Raw genomic sequence first — 18159 nt, 5'->3', positions numbered from 1 at the left:
GGTTTGGCTCAGTGGATAGAGCATCGGCCTGCGGACTGAAAGGTCCCAGGTTTGATTCCAGTCAAGGGCATGTACCTTGGTTTCGGGCACATCCCCAGTAGGAGATGTGCAGGAGGCAGCTGATCGATGTTTCTCTCTCATCGATGTTTCTAACTCTCTATCCCTCTCCCTTCCTCTCTGTAAAAAATCAATAAAATATATTTTTTTAAAAATAAATAAATAAAATAAAAAATCAGGACAAGATGACTCTAATTCCAAAAATTAGCCCAAGATCACTAAAATTATAAGGGTCACTGCATGTGCACTAAATTGCATCAAAATGGGAAGGATAAGTAATATCATTCCTATACTTTTCAAAAGCTGAATGTCATGATAAAACTGACAAAAGCCCCACTGCTTCTCACTAGATCTTTTCCTTCTCTTAGCCAATAAAATAATATATAAATATTGCCATGATATATTCAAATATTTATGCATATGGCTAACTACCAAGAAGTTTTAAGTTCCTTCAGCTTTGCTGAACTGAGGGTCTAGCAGTGTGTTAAATGGTATAAAGTATCTACATAAATCAGTACAAATGTGCATCCTATGTCTAAATCACAGGCTAGGAAAAAACTGAGCTACTTGTGTTTAAAAACCAGCATGCCAATTTTAATCATGTTATTTCTAGAAAAGGATGTTTAATACATCTGCTACTCCACCCAAAATAAATGTAGACTTTAAGACACAGGAGCTATTGGTTTTTGAGAGCCTACTATGTGCCAAACACTGTATTAGATATTTTGCATCCGTGCTTCTCAAATTATCTATGGTGAAGAACCAGTTGAGTTTCTTTCTGATCCACTGCAGAACAAAACTTTTGTAAAATAGAATGAAATCAATTATTACAAAAATAAAGTGAAGGGCTAGCTGGTTTGGCTCGGTGGATAGAGCGTCGGCCTGTGGACTCAAGGGTCCTGGGTTCGATTCCGGACAAGGGCACATGCCAAGGTTGCGGGCTCGATTCCCAGTAGGGGGTGTGCAGGAGGCAGCCAATCAATGATTCTCTCTCATCATTGATGTTTCTATCTCTCTCTCCCTCTCCCTTCCTCTCTGATAGCAATAAAAATACATTTAAAAAAATAAAGTGAAAAAAGGATACAAACTATAAGTCCAAAGTTTTATAATTAAGTTCAGCAGGTATAAAATTAGTCTAGCAACTGTGATGAAATTTCTAAATGCTTACTACTCTCCATTTCTGTGCTTATCTTGTCATTACAGGCAACAGACAGTTCATGGTATATGGAGCCATGCTCTATTTAGTTTACCAAAGTAATTTTAAAAGTCTCCAAATTCTTAGTAGTGACAACAGGCTAAGCCGTGGTCGGCAAACTGCGGCTCGCAAGCCACATGTGACTCTTTGGCCCCTTGAGTGTGGCTCTTCCTAAGCCTTAGGAGTACCCTAATTAAGTTAATAACAATGTACCTACCATATAGTTTAAGTTTAAAAAATTTGGCTCTCAAAAGAAATTTCAATCGTTGTACTGTTGATATTTGGCTCTGTTGACTCATGAGTTTGCCAACCACTGGAAAGGAACTCAATGTCTTTTTAAAAATATATATTTTTATTGAATTCAGAGAGGAAGGGGGAGGGAGAAAGAGAGAAACATCAATGATGAGAGAGAATCACTGATGGGCTGCCTCCTGCTCACCCACTACTGGGGACCAAGCCCACAACCTGGGCAAGTGCCCTGACCAGGAATCGAACTGTGACTTCCTGGTTCATAGGTCGAAGCTCAACCACTGAGCCACACAAGTTGGGTGGAACTCAGTGCTTTTTGAAAAAAAAGCTGAATTACAGATTTAACTTTTCCCATCCAAGTTCACACACCCTCTGAATTCTATCCAGGGAGCCTATGGATCCTTAGTCCGATTCAGAACCTCTGAGGGAAAGGAAATGCTGCTTTAAGCTCATCCAAAAAGTGCTTTCTTCAAAGTTCCCCAAATGTATTTTTACCTCTCTACCCATTTTCTTTAATGTTTTTATCATGGACATGGGCAATAGGGCAGTGAAGACCTGGATGGACAGCTAGGGGCTGGGAGGAGAGAGGTAAAGGGTGAAAATAGGAGGAGATATCTATAGTACTATCAACAATAAAAGATACATTTTTAAAATGTTTTTATTTATTTTAGAGAGAGAAAGCAACAGAAAGGGAGAGCGAGAGAAACAGAGAAACATCGATGTGAGAGAAACATCAATGAGTTGCCTCTTGACCTGGGGATTGAACCCACAACCTGGGCATGTGCCCTGACTGGGAATCGAACCGTCGACCTTTTGGTGCATGGGATGATGCTCAAAAAACCGAGCCACACTAGGCAAGGCCATTTTGCTCCTTTCTAAATTAAATAAACCAGTTGATGTCTTTCAACTACACCACACCTAGATGATCAGGAAGGAATCAGTATCATGAAATAAAGAAGGTAATTCTATTATGTACCACTGTTTTGATGAAAATGCATTGACACAAAGTATCCTTTAACATTCTTAATTATTTTATTTCAACAGTAAAGGAAAGCAAACATATCAATAGAGATAGGAGGTCCAGGTTTGCTACAGAGCACAAAGCAAACAGGATCAGATGTGTTACAAATACTAGTACAAGCTAAACGTTAATATTTTGTTGGTGTAAAACCACTATTTGAATGCTACATCTGTAGTTATTAGCATTACTAAACCTATAATTTGCACAAAACAATTTGCAAATGACGAATCTCCTTACTATTAATCTAACATTGCTATACACTGTGCTATGACCTAGTAATTCAGTCAACTGCAGGTTTCAGCAAAAACACTAGGGATTCAAGTGTGTACTCCAGGTATCCCATTGTGGAACATTAATTATTCCACAATTGTGCTTAATAGCACTTTAGAAACTCAAAGCTCCACACAAATATTCTACATCATCTGGAGAGGAATCATTTAGCACTATAAACATCCCTTTAAATTATAAACTGTCAATAGTACTGGGTTGCAGAAACACACTTTAATAATTACTACAAATTTAAATTTATCAAATTTCATCAAACAAATAACCCTCTAAATGCTAAAAAATCTTTTAGCCTCCTATAAGCTTAAATTATCTTTAAAACAGATGTTTAAAAAAGCAGTAATGTGCAGCAAAACAACTATATTATATCCATAAATTACTATACAACCATTAAAAATTGTTTTTAAGTTATTTGACAAAATGGTTCCAATAAGTGATTAAAGAATACAAAACTGCATAGAGCATATAATCCCAATTATATATGAAGAAAATAGAACCTGAAACTAATATAAAATAACTAGAGGCCCAGTGCACGAATCTGTGCACGGGTGGGGTCCGACCACCCCAATGGGAGCAAATAGGGCCGGGGCAGAGGGGGAGGGGCCGCAGGCTGGCTCTGCCCCCTGGTCAAACTCCCAGTTGAACTCTTGGTCAAGTGGACTATTTGCATATTAGCCTTTTATTATATAGGACTAGTGGCCTGGTGCATGGATTCATGCACATTGAAAGGAAATTAATTAGAAGAAATCCTATATAATAAAAGCCTAATATGCAAATTGTCCCCTTGACTGGGAGTTCATGATAAATGTTTAAACTTATTCTAATATCTCCCTGTATACCACATTAAGAGTAAAAACACTTTCACAGTGCTTGACTAATTTCCCTTGTAATGAAGTATTGACAACTTTAACTTTAATGCCACACACTCTTCAAACTCGAGAGAAAGCAACATGTCCATGTCCGAAACGGGTTCAGGTAGGAATATTCCTACTCTGTCTAGAGTTTGTCCTTGTGATTTTTTAATAGTCATTCCAAATGCTGGCATCATGGGAAACTATCTTTGAATTAATTTAAATGGGAGGCCAGTGTCAGACGGGGACAAATCAATTCTTGGAATCAGAACAACCTCTCCTTCTGCAGATCCTGTTAATACTTCGGCTTTGATTATGTTAGGTCGTAATCTTTTGATAATAAATCTAGTACCATTACAAAGACCCCACTTTTTATTATTAAAATTTCTCAGTAGCATGATGATTGCACCTACTTTCAATTTTGATTTATGACACAGCATTCCCGAAGGACTAAATTGCTAGTGTGCATCATATGTACCGGCCGGTTGGTTGGGTTGGTCACTTAACCTTTTATATATATAGATAGTGAATGTCAACTGTCACAATAAAAACATTTTTTAATTTAAAGAGAAAAAATAGTAAAAACTAATTAATATAGTAAAAAAAATAATTAAGTTTTGCATAGTAAAAATTTTAAATGGTTACCCATGACCCAACAATTCTTCTCAAGAACTACTCTAGAGCAGCAGTCACCAACCTTTCGGACCTCACGGACCACCAGTGGTCCACGAACCACCAGTTGGCAACTGCTACTCTAGAGAACCACTCCCGTGAATGCACAAATAGGCATGCAAGGATATGCACTAAAGAACCATTTCTAACAGTGAAAAACTGAAACCAACCAAGATGTCCTAATCCCTAGAACCTATGGATGTGACTACAGTGCAATCAAAGAATACTTCTTTTCCCTCTTACACTTTTAGGTATTTTCTCTATTTTCTGCAACATTTATACATTACTTCTTTAAAATCAAAAAAGTTTTGCATAGCCCTGGCCAGTGTGGCTCAGTTGATTGGGCATCATCCTATGTACTGAAGGGTTGCTGGTTCGATTCCCAGTGGGGGCACATGCCCAGGATTCAGGGTCGATGCCCAGGTTCCAGGCTCGATCCCAGGTCAGGGGTGTGCAGAAGGCAGCTGACTGAATCAATGTTGTGCTCACACATCGATGTTTTTCTCTCTCTCTTCCCTTCCTCTCTCACTAAAAATCAATAAAAAATATTTTATTTTTAAAATGTCCTTTTTTTCTAAATATATATTTTTTTATTTCAGAGAGGAAGAGAAACATCAATAATGAGAAAGAGCCCTAACAGGTTTGGCTCAGTGGATAGAGCGTCGACCTGCGGACTGAAGGGTCCCAGGTTCGATTCCGGTCAAGGGCATGTACCTTGGTTGCAGGCATATCCCCAGTAGGGACTGTGCAGGTGGCAGCTGATCAATGTTTCTCTCTCATTGATGTTTCTAACTCTCTATCCCTCTCCCTTCCTCTCTGTAAAAAGTCAATAAAATGTATTTTTTTTAAAATAATAATGAGAAAGAATCATTGATTGGCTGCCTCCTACATGCTAATATTGGAGATTGAGCCCACAACTTGGTCATGTGCCCCAACCGGGAATCAACTGTGACCTCCTAATTCACAGGTTGACGCTCAACCACTGAGCAACACCGGCTGGGCTAAATTATTATTTTTTTTAAGTTTTGCATAGCATTAAAATACAATCAATTTAATATCAATTATTTTCCATATAGGTCAAAAACACAAAATTACTCCTTATATTGGCATGTAAAAGAGAAGATTTAAGAGGATCTGAGTTGAAATAGTCTGTGTAACAACTGCTGTACTAGTACACTCTGAACACACTCTAGGGGCCAGTGCATCTCTTCCCAGAGTGGGCAGCTCCCTCGCTCTGCGGGCCTCTGGCAGCATCCCCAGACCATCAGAATAAGAAGCTGTTGCTCCCTCCTGTCTATATATGGACATGGTCTGTATTAACTGGATTACTGACCAAAATGAGTATATCCCAGGAGTCCAAGGAGATCACACCACAAGAGAAGTGCTCTGCAGGGATGTGATAACAGCTAGGCAGCAGGAACAGAAAACTCTGGCTCCTTTCGGCTGACCATGGTTCAGCCTGCATTTCCATGTGCCCAATTACACCCATTGGACTCATTTTTGGATTGCAAGCTACTGGCTTAAACAAATGAGAAATTTAAGCAAATCCATGAATTCTAAAGTTATCTCTATGGGGATTTTGAGGAAAAGAAGTTCTATCAAGCAATGTTACTTGGGAGTCTGAACTGGTATGGTCATTTGGAGAGCAATTCGGCAGTATCTATTAAAATTTAAAATGGTCAACCATGACCCAATACTTCTACTTCTCAGGAACTACTCTAGAGAAATACTCCCATGTGTGCACAAACAAGCATTCAAGAATATGCACTAAAGGACCATTTTTAATAGTGAAAAACTGAAACCAACCAAAATACTTGCTATGGTAGTCTGAAGAATCCCTGAAAGATGTTCTAATCCCTGGAGCTCATGGATGTGACTGTAGATGGCAAAGGAGACTTTGCAGATGTGATTAAATTAAAGATCTCGAGATGGAGAAAGCCTGGATTATTGGGCTCTAAATATAATCACGAGGGTCCTTGGGAAAAGGATGTGGGAGGAGTCAGTGAGAGAAGGAATGAGGACAGATCATAAAATAGGGTGATGGATTTTGAAGATGAAGGAAAGAGCCACAAGCCAAGGAATTCAGGAGGGCACAAGAGCTGTGAAGAGGCAAGGGAGCAGTTCTCTCCTAGCGTCGCCAGGAGGAACCAGATCTGCCAACACCTCACAGGAACGTAATGTGAATCATTGCTGACTTCTGATCTCCAAAAATGTAGAAGAATAAGTTGGTGTTATTTTAAGTCATTAAGTTGTTGATAATTTGCCAGCACAGCAACAGGAAACCAAGAGGCCCATCAATAGGACAATGGCTAAATAAACTATGGTATTTCTGGAGTCTTGTGCAACACTTAAAAAATGTGGTAGATTGCCCTAACAGGTTTGGCTCAGTGGATAGAGCATCGGCCTGCGGACTGAAGGGTTCCAGGTTCGATTCCGGTCAAGGGCATGTACCTTGGTTGTGGGCACATCCCCAGTAGGGGGTGTGCAGGTGGCAACTGATCGATGTTTCTCTCTCATCGATGTTTCTAACTCTCTATCCTTCTCCCTTCCTCTCTGTAAAAAAAATCAATAAAATATACATTTAAAAAAAATGTGGTAGATTTATACATAAAGAGATAGAAAAAGCAAAACAGAGCATTGAGTTTTTTAAAGAAGCAAGTTACAGAAAGACAGGTCTAGCATCTCAAAGTGTTATGTATATACACACACATAAACATACATATTCAAAAATAGTCTTGAAGAATATACAAATAATTTTCTCCCCGATTTAACTGGAGACCAGGAGTTGAGATGTTAGTCAAAAGGGAACTTCAGTTTCATCTGTTACTTCCATTTTTTTTAATGTATTTCTTTATTTATTTCAGAGAGGAAGGGGGAAGGAGAGAGAGATAGAAACATGAGTGATAAGAGAGAATCATTGATAGGCTGCCTCCTGCACGTCCCCTACTGGGGATCGAGCCCGCAACACAGGCATGCACCCTTTGCCGGAATCGAACCCAGGGCCCTTCAGTCCACAGACCGACGCTCTATCCACTGAGCCAAGCCGGCCAGGGGTGTTACTTCCATTTTTTAAGAATGTATTCCTGTACTAGTTTCTAAAAATGTAATAGATACATAAGGTATGTTTAAAATGTATGATCAAAGTAAAATTTTTACAATTTCTTCTGTCTTCCCTCCTTCTAAAATAACTATGCATTTGTCCCATAGTTGATCACCTGCTGTTATTTACATGTCTATAACTATTAACTAAACAGCTTGCAAAGCAGATCACACTCCTTGCTTTCACCCAACAACCGCCATTGTAAAACAAGATGGGAAGAGGGAGGAGCGGGGAGGAGAAAGCATAGGGCGTTTTCAAGAATTGACAGTTCTTCCATAATTATCACCACAAATACCTTATGACTTGGGAAAGAACAGGTGGATGACAATCTACCCAGTAGTCCTGGCCAACAGGTAGTATTTTGTGACAGTCAATATGGAAGCCAAGAAGACAGATAATAATCAAAACTGATTTATTTAGCAAGACCTTAGACATACAATTGGAGGAAAAGTGAAGTGAAAACTATCTATTATCTATCTAGCCATATTGCAAATAAATTGAGGAGGAAGAAAATCCCAGAAGGATCTCTCTCTCGTTCTCTCTCTTTCACACACACACACACACACACACACACACCACTACCTCCATCACCCACTACTAGAGAAAAAAAAAAGCTGTTGATGGGATCGTTTGCTTTCATATACAATAAGCACTGACTGAAAGAGCATAAACTAACTTTCAGCAACAGAGCACCATATAGAGAGTCCACACACTGAGCATACACAATCACATTCCTCCACAGCTAATCCTGACATTAACCCTATTACTATCCACCTCTTAGAGATGAAGAGGCAGCCTAGCAAATGGTTTTAGATAGAGCCTGCAGCCTGGACCGGACTCAGATCTCTTTCAATTTTTTTTTTGCTAAGAGTATGACTCCACTTCTGTGCCACAGTTTCCTCATTTGTAAAATAAGGATAATAGTACCATCCTCATACTCACAAAGTTTTTGTGAGGACCGAATGAGTTAATGCACAGGAAGTGCTTAGCACTGAGTCTGGCACACAATGTGCTGACACTGTTGTCATGGTCATGGTAGAGACGGTGACAATAATGACAAAGAAGCTGCAGTGGAAGAGGAAACCAAGGATTACTAAAGGTATAGAATTTGCCCGAAGTTACACAGCTAGTGAGGGGCAGAGCTACAATTTCAACCCCAATCTGGCTCTTTAAACCTGACTTTGACCTCCTGACAATACTGCCTCCCACAGTCCTCAGATACTTCATTCTAACTTGACAGCTGGCCAGCCAAGCCTCAGAGCTTTCATTTTTTAAAATATATTTTATTGATTTTTTTACAGAGAGGAAGGGAGAGGGATAGAGAGTTAGAAACATCGATGAGAGAGAAACATCGATCAGCTGCCTCCTGCACACTCCCTACTGGGGATGTGCCCGCAACCAAGGTACATGCCCTTGACAGGAATCGAACCTGGGAGCCTTGAGTCCGCAGGCTGATGCCCTATCCACTGAGCCAAACCGGTTAGGGCAAGCCTCAGAGCTTTCAAACCATTTGCCCAAGCTCACAGAACACTGCACCAAGATTCAGTGACTCTTATTCCAGTGCTCATTAATTACATGGTAGTCAATTTACTGGTGAACAAAGGTAGTTTATTCATTTATTCACTAACACTTCTAAATCTAGAATTTAGAATTCAATAAAAGTACATAAACACTTTCCAAAGAATTTTGACCAAAGATAAACAGGCTAGCAGTATCCTCCTAGAGAACAGATCAACATTTATAGATCTACATACTGTCTCAAACATTTCAGTTAAGTATATCTAAGTATTCAAAGCCTTGACTATTTCAGTTGATCAGGTCCAAAACCAAATCTCCTTTCTTTTTTTTCTTTTTTTTCTTTTTTTTTAAGGGGAGAATGATGATTTTTATTTTTTAAAATATATTTTGTTGATTTTTTTTACAGAGAGGAAGGGAGAGGGATAGAGAGTTAGAAACATCGATGAGAGAGAAACATCGGTCAGCTGCCTCCTGCACACCCTCTACTGGGGATGTGCCCGCAACCAAGGTACATGCCCTTGACCGGACTGGAACCTGGGACCCTTGAGTCCGCAGACTGACGCTCTATCCACTGAGCCAAACCAGTTAGGGCACCAAATCTTCTTTCTTTACATGGCAAAAAACAACAACAAAAAACAAGCAAACAAACAAACAAGAAAAAAACAGAAAGCCCTGCTGAGCCTTTTTTCCTTTCCTAAATATCAGTAAAGCATTCTGGGCCTGTGTGGGTTTTGTTTGTTTTATTGAGGTATAACTGGCATAAAATAAATCGTACACATATCAAGTGTACAATTTGATAAATTTTGACACATGAAACATACATCATGAACCATGAAACCATCACCACAATCAAAATAGGGAACCTACCCATCACCCTGAAAGTCTCCTCATGCTCCTTTGCAATCCCTTCAAAGATCCCTTCCTACCTGCTTCCATCTTCGGTAAACACTGATCAGCTTTCTGTCACTATAGATTAGTTTTCATTTCCTATTATTTCCATATACATGAAATCTTACAGAGTTTGACTGGGTCTTGCACTCACCATAAATCTATGTTGTGAATATCAACAGTTCGTTTCTTTTTATTGCTGAGTGGTACCATATGGATATACCACACTTGTTTATCCACTCACCTTTTGGTGAACAGTTTTGGGAAAGCAGAAATAAAGCTGCCATAAACATTCATGTTCAAGTCCTTTAACAGTGTGTGTGGCGAAGGCAGGGGAAGGTGTGCTTATAAACACACACGATGAAAAATGAGAAACACTAACCAAAATGCCTGGGTTCAAAATTAATCTAATTTTTACTATGAGGTAAAGAATATCTTGGTCACACTGAGCAAGTCAATTAGTATATCTGTCAAGATCCATATGTATGATGCCTGTCCCCACCTGGAATTTGTAAAGAAAAATGTGATAGAAAGCAGAAACTTTCACAAATGAGCTATTGTGTTGCTTTTCCCTTATAAAGTCTTCATTTTAAAAAAGACTAATGTTCTATAAAATATAATGCAAAATTCAATATTTGAGTGGGCATTTTTGAGCTAGTTATTTTATTTCTTTTAAATTTATATTTATTTCAACACTTAAAAATAATTTCCTACATGCTTTTTGCTTTTGCCAGCAATGTAAAATTAAATACAGGTAACTATTTTTAAGGCCAAGAAAAAAACCTCACTCTTAATTCACACCAAGTAAGCCCAAGTCCTTATCTACCAGGCCCTACCTGACCTGCATCACCGATACCCCATCTCCTATCACTATCCTCTTCCCTCTGCTTACTGGGCTCGGAGCTCCAAGCTAAGGGTGCTAAGGATGCTTCCCTCTCAGGGACTTGGCTTGCTGTCCTGTCTGGAATGAGCTTTCCCCAGGAGCCATATGGCACTCTCTCACTTCCCTCAGGTCCCTGCTCAAATGCCATCCTGGGCTTTCCTTTCCTACCCACACTCACTGTAAAACAGCTATACTTTTCTCCACCACACTTATCATTTGACATTTATGTAGAGTATATGTATACTGTATATTTGATTACTTGTTATTGTCTATATCCTCCCACTAAAATAAAAGCATTAGTGTGTATATGTCTGTTTTTGTTAATCCTCACCCAAGGATATTTTTCCATTGATTTTTAGGAGAGGACAAGAGAGGGAAAGACAGAGAGAAATATCGATATCAGAGAAACACACCGATTGGCTGCCTCCTGCACACGCCCCAACCAGGGCAGGGAAGGAGCCTGCAACCTAGATACATGCCCTTGACTGGACTTGAACCCAGGACCCTTTGGTCCGCAGGCCAATACTCTATCCACTGAGCCAAACCAGCTAGGACTAAGAATTTAAAAAAAAAAAAAAAAAAGAATTTTTTTTACCCCCTGCTATGCCCCCAACACTGCGGAGAGAGGGCTCATCCCATTCCTGAATTCCACAAATACTCATTAAGTAAATTTGTTGATTAAACACTATTTGATTTAAAAAACAAAGACAAAACACCTTCCTTTAGCTCTGGCCGGTTTGGCTCAGTGGATAGAGTGTGAGCCTGTGGTTTGATTCAGGTCAGGGGCACATGCCTGGGTTGCAGGCTCGATCCCCACAGCCGATCAGTGATTCTCTCTCATCATTGATGCTTCTGTCTCTCTCTCTCCCTCTCCCTTTCTCTGAAATCAATAAATATATATATATTTATAATATATATATTATAAAGGAAGGTGTTTTGTTTTATTTATATATATAAATAGTTTTCATTTCATATAATTTCCATATACATGAAATCTTACAGTGTTTGATATATATATAAAACAAAACACCTTCCTTTATAATTTACTGGGGAAAAAGTCTTAATTCAAAAGCTCATCTTTTGCTTAAATTAAAATGCTAAGTTAATGCTGATCTACTTCTCAGGATGGGTTCTTTTTTCATATTGACATTTAACTTTGAGCAGCACTTACAGAGTGAAAAGAACAGTGGAATTCAAAGGCAGGAAAGCAAGGGTCTAATCCTTTGCTCTTCCTTAACTAGCTACACTATAGGGACCAAGTCATAATCTCTCCGAATCTCAGAAAATGAATGAAATTGTTGCTAAGGATCTTCTTGCTCTAAAATTCTGCAACTGTATTTCAGCTAGTGCAGTCTTTTCTTTTTTTAAATTTTTGTTAAGAATTCACTTGAACCCTAACCACTTTGGCTCATTGGCTAGAGCATTGGGCCTGTGGACTGAAGGGTCCCGGGTTCGATTCCAGTCAAGGGCATGTATGTTGGTTGCAGGCTGAATCCCCAGTCAGGGTGCATGTAGAAGGCAATCAATCAATGTATCTCTCTCACATCGATGTTTCTCTCTTTGTGTCTCTCCCTCTCCCTTCCACTCTCTAAAAATCAATGGAAAAACATCCTCAGGTGAGGATTAACAACAAAAAAAAGAATTTATTTGAGACAGGCTGATGACAACTGCTGGGAAGCAAGATCACAAATGCTTGCTAATGCAGTCTTATACATTAAGGTTCACAACCATAAATTAGTTGGCTTAACTTGAGTCTCACCTCCCAAAATGCAAAATTGTTAACTGAAGGATTCTATAGAACTCTAAAACCCTGGTGAAAATTTGGCCATTGCCCCTGGCTGAGTAGCTCAGTTGGTTAGGGCATCAGTTGTGAGTTCATTCCCCGGTCAAGGCACATACAAGAATCAACCAATGAATGCATCAATAAGTGGAAAAACAAATCTCTCTCTCTCTCTCTCTCTCTCTCTCTCTCTGTCTCTCTCTCCCCTCCCCTCTCTCTAAAATAAATTTTTTTAAAGTGGCTGTTTTTTTTTTTTAAAAATGGCCATTGTTCACCCAAATGTCCACTGGAAGGAGAGGCATGAAAGAGAGTAATTCATAGGGGTGGTAGCATTTCAAAAGTTAGTTTTTAAAAAGTTGATGGACCTCTAATCTTTCTCAAATGTGAAAAAATAATGTTATCAGAGCCCATTAATGGAGGAGTGCATTAAAAAGTTGAGGTACATACTGTATGTACAATGGACTATTACTTGACCATAAAAAAGAATGAAATCTTACCATTTGCAAAAGCATGGATGGACCAAGAGGTATTATGCTCAGTGAAATAAATCAGACAGAGAAAAATAAATCCCATATGATTTCACTTATATGGGGAATCTACAAAACAAAATAGATACTGACTCAGATGCAGAGAACAGACTAAGGGCTGCCAGATGGAAGGGAGGTTTGGGGACTGGGTGAAAAAGGTGAAGAGACTGAGAAATACAAACTGGTAGTTACAAAATAGTCATGGGGCCTGGCCTGTGTGGCTCAGTGGTTGAGGGTTGACCTATGAACCAGGTCCTGATTTGATACCCAGTCAGGGCACATGCCCATATTTGAGGCTCAATCTCCAGTAGGGGGTGTGCAGGAGGCAGCCGATCAATGATTCTCTCTCATCATTGATGTTTCTATCTCTCTCCCTCTCCTTCCCTTTCTAAAGTCAATCCTCCTATATAATAAAAGGCTAATATGCAAATCGACCGAACAGTGGAACGACCAGTCGCTATGATGCGCACTGACCACCAGGGGACACTCAACACAGGAGCTGCCCCCTGGTGGTCAGTGCACTCCCACAGGGGGAGCACCACTCAGCCAGAAGCTGGGCTCACGGCTGGCGAGCCTCTCCTGCCTCTGAGGCAGTGCTAAGGACCCCTCAAAGGATGTCCCCTGAGGGGTCCCAGACTGTGAGAGGGCACAGGCTGGGCTGAAGGACCCCTCCAGTACACAAATGTCATGCACCAGGCCTCTAGTAAAAATATATTTGTTTTAAAAAATAGTCACATGTAAGTTACAGCATATTACTTGCCTTTTCTGTACAATGGGTGCAATATTTACAATTGTTATAATGAGTAACAACTTGTAGCTACTAGGATCCTTTTGAGAATTTAGTAAGATGAGGCCAGACACAAAGGATACACTTAATCCATATTATCATAATTAAGTAATTGAATATGAACACACTCACACAAATACAAACCTATTAGCTACAAAAACATTCTTAGCTACCCACTTCTCCTGATACTATGTAGCCTATATAACGTGTAAAGAAATAAAAAAAGTTCTTTACAACTGCCAGTCATAAATGTTTATCACCCTTACACATATTGGTTTCTGAGAGGTCAAACCATAAATTTTTTAAGATGTTTTTTCTTCTTTAATCTCTCAGGCCAGAGATGTTCTTTCTTTTTAAAATCATTCTTCTGTGGAAACACGGCTGACAAATTCATTCAACACATTTATACAGTAAACATCTTAGGAAAACCAACTTAACAATTGAAGCATTTCTAACTACTACTCTTTTTAATCCTAAAACAATAAATAAATTGCATATATACATTTTTTGGACCTGTGAAGTTAGATTTGTCTCTAAGGAACAAAGAGCATCCACTTCCCATATCTCGTACAACAGAGCCAATTAAATTAAAAGATCCCACCATCACAGCATAGTACCTCTGAGTTTTCAAGCAGATAAGACACTCAGACACACCTTACTTTTTATAGAGCAAGCCCAAATGAGACACAATAAAACTATGATTCAATGGTAGGAATTCCCTAGCAACTCGTATCTTCCTCTGTTTTGGTGGCCAGACTGTAAAATAAATCAATTAAGAGCTCACAATGGGAATGCTGCAGCCTCAGCCTCAAATCCAGACTCAAAAATACAGTGGACCGTTTTCGCATCTCAGGCACGTCCAAAGGAAGGTCTCAGCCAAGGCGATCCGATCACGGCCGTTTCCAGAAAGGGGCAGTAATGGGTCTCCATCCATTTCCATAGATGTTCCTCGTGCCCAAAGCCAAAGGGCATGCAAACCCGAAAAACACAAAAGATTCCTCGCATTCCGTGTTCAGCCTGCAGGCAAGCCCTCCGCTCTGCGCCCTACCCCAGAGAGCCCCCTTGGCGTAAGAATTTCATGACACCCCGCGCTACCGACACGTCCGCCTGTCATCCCACCAAGTGAGCGGGGGGGCAGCGTCAGCATCGCCAGCCTCGAAGAAGCGATCCGGCCGCCTTCCCACCTCTGGGAAGCCGATGGCAGTTCCCATCACCCGAGCCTTCGTGGTTTCCTTCTGCCCCCGAAGCAGGCGCCCCGTGGCCGAGACCTGCTTTTGCACCTGCCACGGCGCCTACGCCGAGGGCGTCGCGGCGACCCCCGCGCTCAAAGGGCCTTGCGGCCTAAAGCGCCCGTGACCCCGGGCGGAGAGCGCTCGGAGGGCCGCACCGCATCCCCCGCGGGCCACACCGCCCGCTTCCCTGACAAAGGCCCCGTGTCCATCCGAGGCGTGACACACAGCTGCCGGATTGCCCACGGCTGACCGGCAGCAGCCGCTAACCTCCACCGGGGTAAAAACAATAAAATAAAATAAAAATCAACACAGAACTGGGGAAGGAAAGAGGGGTGATGCGTCGCGCTAAGATGGAAATGTCCCCAAAGCTAGGCAGCCTGGGTGTGCCCGCACAGCGAGTCCGGGGGTCCGTGGGGGAGGGGAGAGAGGCTGGGGAGGCGGCAGTGGCTCCCCCGGGGAGTGAAGGCCGCGCCGGGTGTCGGTCTAATAAAATGCTGGTGCCGAGACGAACACACAAATGCAATCCCCGGCGGGGCCGGGACCCGAGGGCGAGGGAGGGCGGCGGGCGGTCTGCAGCCCCGCGGCCGCGCGCCCCCACCTGCCCGCCGCGCGCCCCCACGCCCCGGCCCGGGCAGCCCCCGCGGGCTCGGGGCTGAGGTGCGAGCCGACCCCGGGGGTGCGGGGCGGGTGGGCTCCTCTGACGGCGGAGAGGAGGGGGGCGGCCGCGCTCGCTCACCTCCAAGTCGGTGTCGGCGGCCTCCGGGGCCCCGAGGATCTCGCTGGGCAGCTCGGCCAGGTCGGTGACGCGGATGAGCCCGTCGTGCAGAAAGATGGTCTCTTCCTTCACCGAGAGCCACTGCGCCGAGTCCGCGGCCGCCGCCGCAGCAGCTGCCGCGGCCGCCGACGAGCCCATGGCCCCGGCTGAGGTGCTGGCGGAGAGGAGCAGCCGCCCGGCCCGGGGAGACGCGAGCAGGAGTCGCCGCGCTCACCAGTCCATGGCAGCAGCAGGCGCGCCCGCCTGCAACGCCCCGCTCGCCGCCTCGCCCGTGCAGCTCCGCCCTAGGCGGTCCGAGGCGCCATCCTCCCGGCCCCCGGCCCCGGAGACCCCGGCCCCGCCGCCGCCGCCGCCGCCGCCGCCCTGAGGAGCAGGATCCGCCTCTGGCGCTCGGCAGCCAACTGTCAGTGAGACGCCATGTTGGGGGCGGGGCTCCCGGCATGCCCCGCGGAGCGGACAATACGGCCCGGCCCACCGCTGGCCCCGCCCACCGCCCTGCAGCCCCGGGAGCCCGGGTCCGGGGCACTTCACGTCGCCTTTCAATCCATCTGGCTCTCAGACTGACCTCCCGCTCCCCTTCTTGCCCTAGCCATTTGGGGGCGCCCTGGGTCTGCAGTCCACCTGGGGAAGAGGCTTCCGCCTTCTCCCAACTCAGGTGTGCACCCCTCGCTCAGGCTAGAGCCCCCACAGAGCATTTAGGTTCACTCCCTGCTCTCACGTTTAAATGTGATATATGCAAAAAATAGGGCGTTGGGGGCGGGGAAAGGAGACATATGTAATACTTTTTGTAATACTTTAAGCAATAAAACAAAATTTTTAAAAAATAGGGCGCAGAGTAGGCGCTGCACACATGTTCATAAGCCCTGGGTAGGACCGCACAGTAGGTGCTTCATATTTACTAAAAAGTCTAGCACTCAAAACTCAATGAAAACCCTAGCTGGTTTGGCTCAGTGGATGCAGCGTTGGCCTGTGGACTGAAGGGTCCTGGGTTCCATTCCATCAGGGGCACATGCCCAGGTTGCAGGCTCGATTCCTAGTGGGGGGCGTGCAGGAGGCAGCTGATGGGTGATTCTCTCTCATCATTGATGTTTCTAACTCTCTCTTCCTCTCTGAAATCAATAAAACTATATTTTAAAAAAACTCAATGAAAATAAAACACCAGTCACAATGCTTGGTGCCCACTGTCTGGCAATAATAAATCCTCCCTGAATGAAAGTTCAAACTATTTGTTATATTTCATCAACATTCAACACTGATTAATATAAACCTTAAATATATGCACACCATCCAATCTTTATACAAATATGAAAAAAAAAACTATATGTGTCGAGAAAAATGTATGGGAGAATACATATCAAATTGTTAATGTGAGTTGCCAAGCAGAGTAGGACTGGTCTAGAACTTTGAGATGAGGATGTTATCTTTGTATTATTTTCATGCTTGCAAAAAATAAAGCGCTCCTTTGTATCAAAGGACTTGAAAATGTGTGTCCACCAAAAGCCTGCACATGGATGTTTATAGCAGTTTTATTCATAATTGCCAAAACTTGGAAGTAACCAAGATGTCCTTCAGTAGGTGAATGCATAAATAAACTCTAGTGCATCCAGACACTGGAATATTACTTGGTGCTAAAAAAAGGGCTATCCAGCCCTGAGAGATGCTGAGGGACCTGAAATCCATATTACTAAGTGAAAGAAGCCCATCTGAAAAGGTTACATATCACATGATTCCAACTACATGACATTCTGGAAAAGGCGACACTATGGAGACAATAAAAGGATCTCTGTTTGCCAGAGGGTAGGGGGAGGGAGTCATAAATAAATAGGATACAGAGGATTTTGGGGGCAGTGAAAATATACTGTAGATACCATGATGGCATGTCATTTTACATTTGTCCAAACCCATAGAATATACAACAGCAAGAGTGAAACCTAATGGAAACAATGGACTTTGGGTGATGATGTGTCAATGTAGGTTAATTGATTGTAACAAATGTACCATCTGGTGCCATATGTTAATAATGGGGAAGACTATGCATGTGTGGGGGCAGCAGGTACACCAGGAAATATCAGTACCTTCCTCTCAATGGGAACCTAAAACAGCTCTAAAAAATACTTTTAATAAAGAATCTACATATATAAAAGGCTAAAATGACAAGTGTCCATCCGACCATCCGGTAGCTATGACCCAACTAAAAAGAAATAAGAAATGGTGGACCTTGAAAATGACTTCAGGTTTTCTCACTGCGCAGAATATAGTCAAACACTGCTACAGTTAAATATTTTACCCTTTGTTCTCCCTGTGTGATCTACAATAATAATCTGTTGTGTTGATATTTA

The 18159-nt window shown here is 42.4% G+C and overlaps 1 protein-coding gene across 7 annotated transcripts in view; it reads right to left on the bottom strand.

Annotated features, from left to right (window-relative positions):
- The window catches only part of HECTD4 (HECT domain E3 ubiquitin protein ligase 4), a 154194-nt gene extending 138092 nt beyond the window's left edge, over positions 1-16102 (bottom strand). For 6 of the 7 annotated variants that reach the window (XM_070399372.1, XM_070399375.1, XM_070399374.1 and 3 more), the window contains exon 1: positions 15782-16102. In XM_070399372.1, coding sequence (XP_070255473.1) covers positions 15782-15958 — 177 coding nt within the window. In that variant the 5' untranslated portion in view covers positions 15959-16102. The remainder of the gene's footprint in view (positions 1-15781) is intronic. The other variant, XM_070399373.1, reaches the window with a different exon arrangement.
- Positions 16103-18159: the final 2057 nt, after the last annotated feature.

Source organism: Myotis yumanensis, unplaced genomic scaffold, assembly GCF_028538775.1.
Source record: "Myotis yumanensis isolate MYYU_CA2020_CCGP unplaced genomic scaffold, mMyoYum1.0.hap1 SCAF_19, whole genome shotgun sequence".
Classification (NCBI taxonomy): domain Eukaryota; kingdom Metazoa; phylum Chordata; class Mammalia; order Chiroptera; family Vespertilionidae; genus Myotis; species Myotis yumanensis.
Note: the sequence above shows the minus strand (reverse complement) of the source record. Positions and strands in the feature narration are given on the sequence as shown.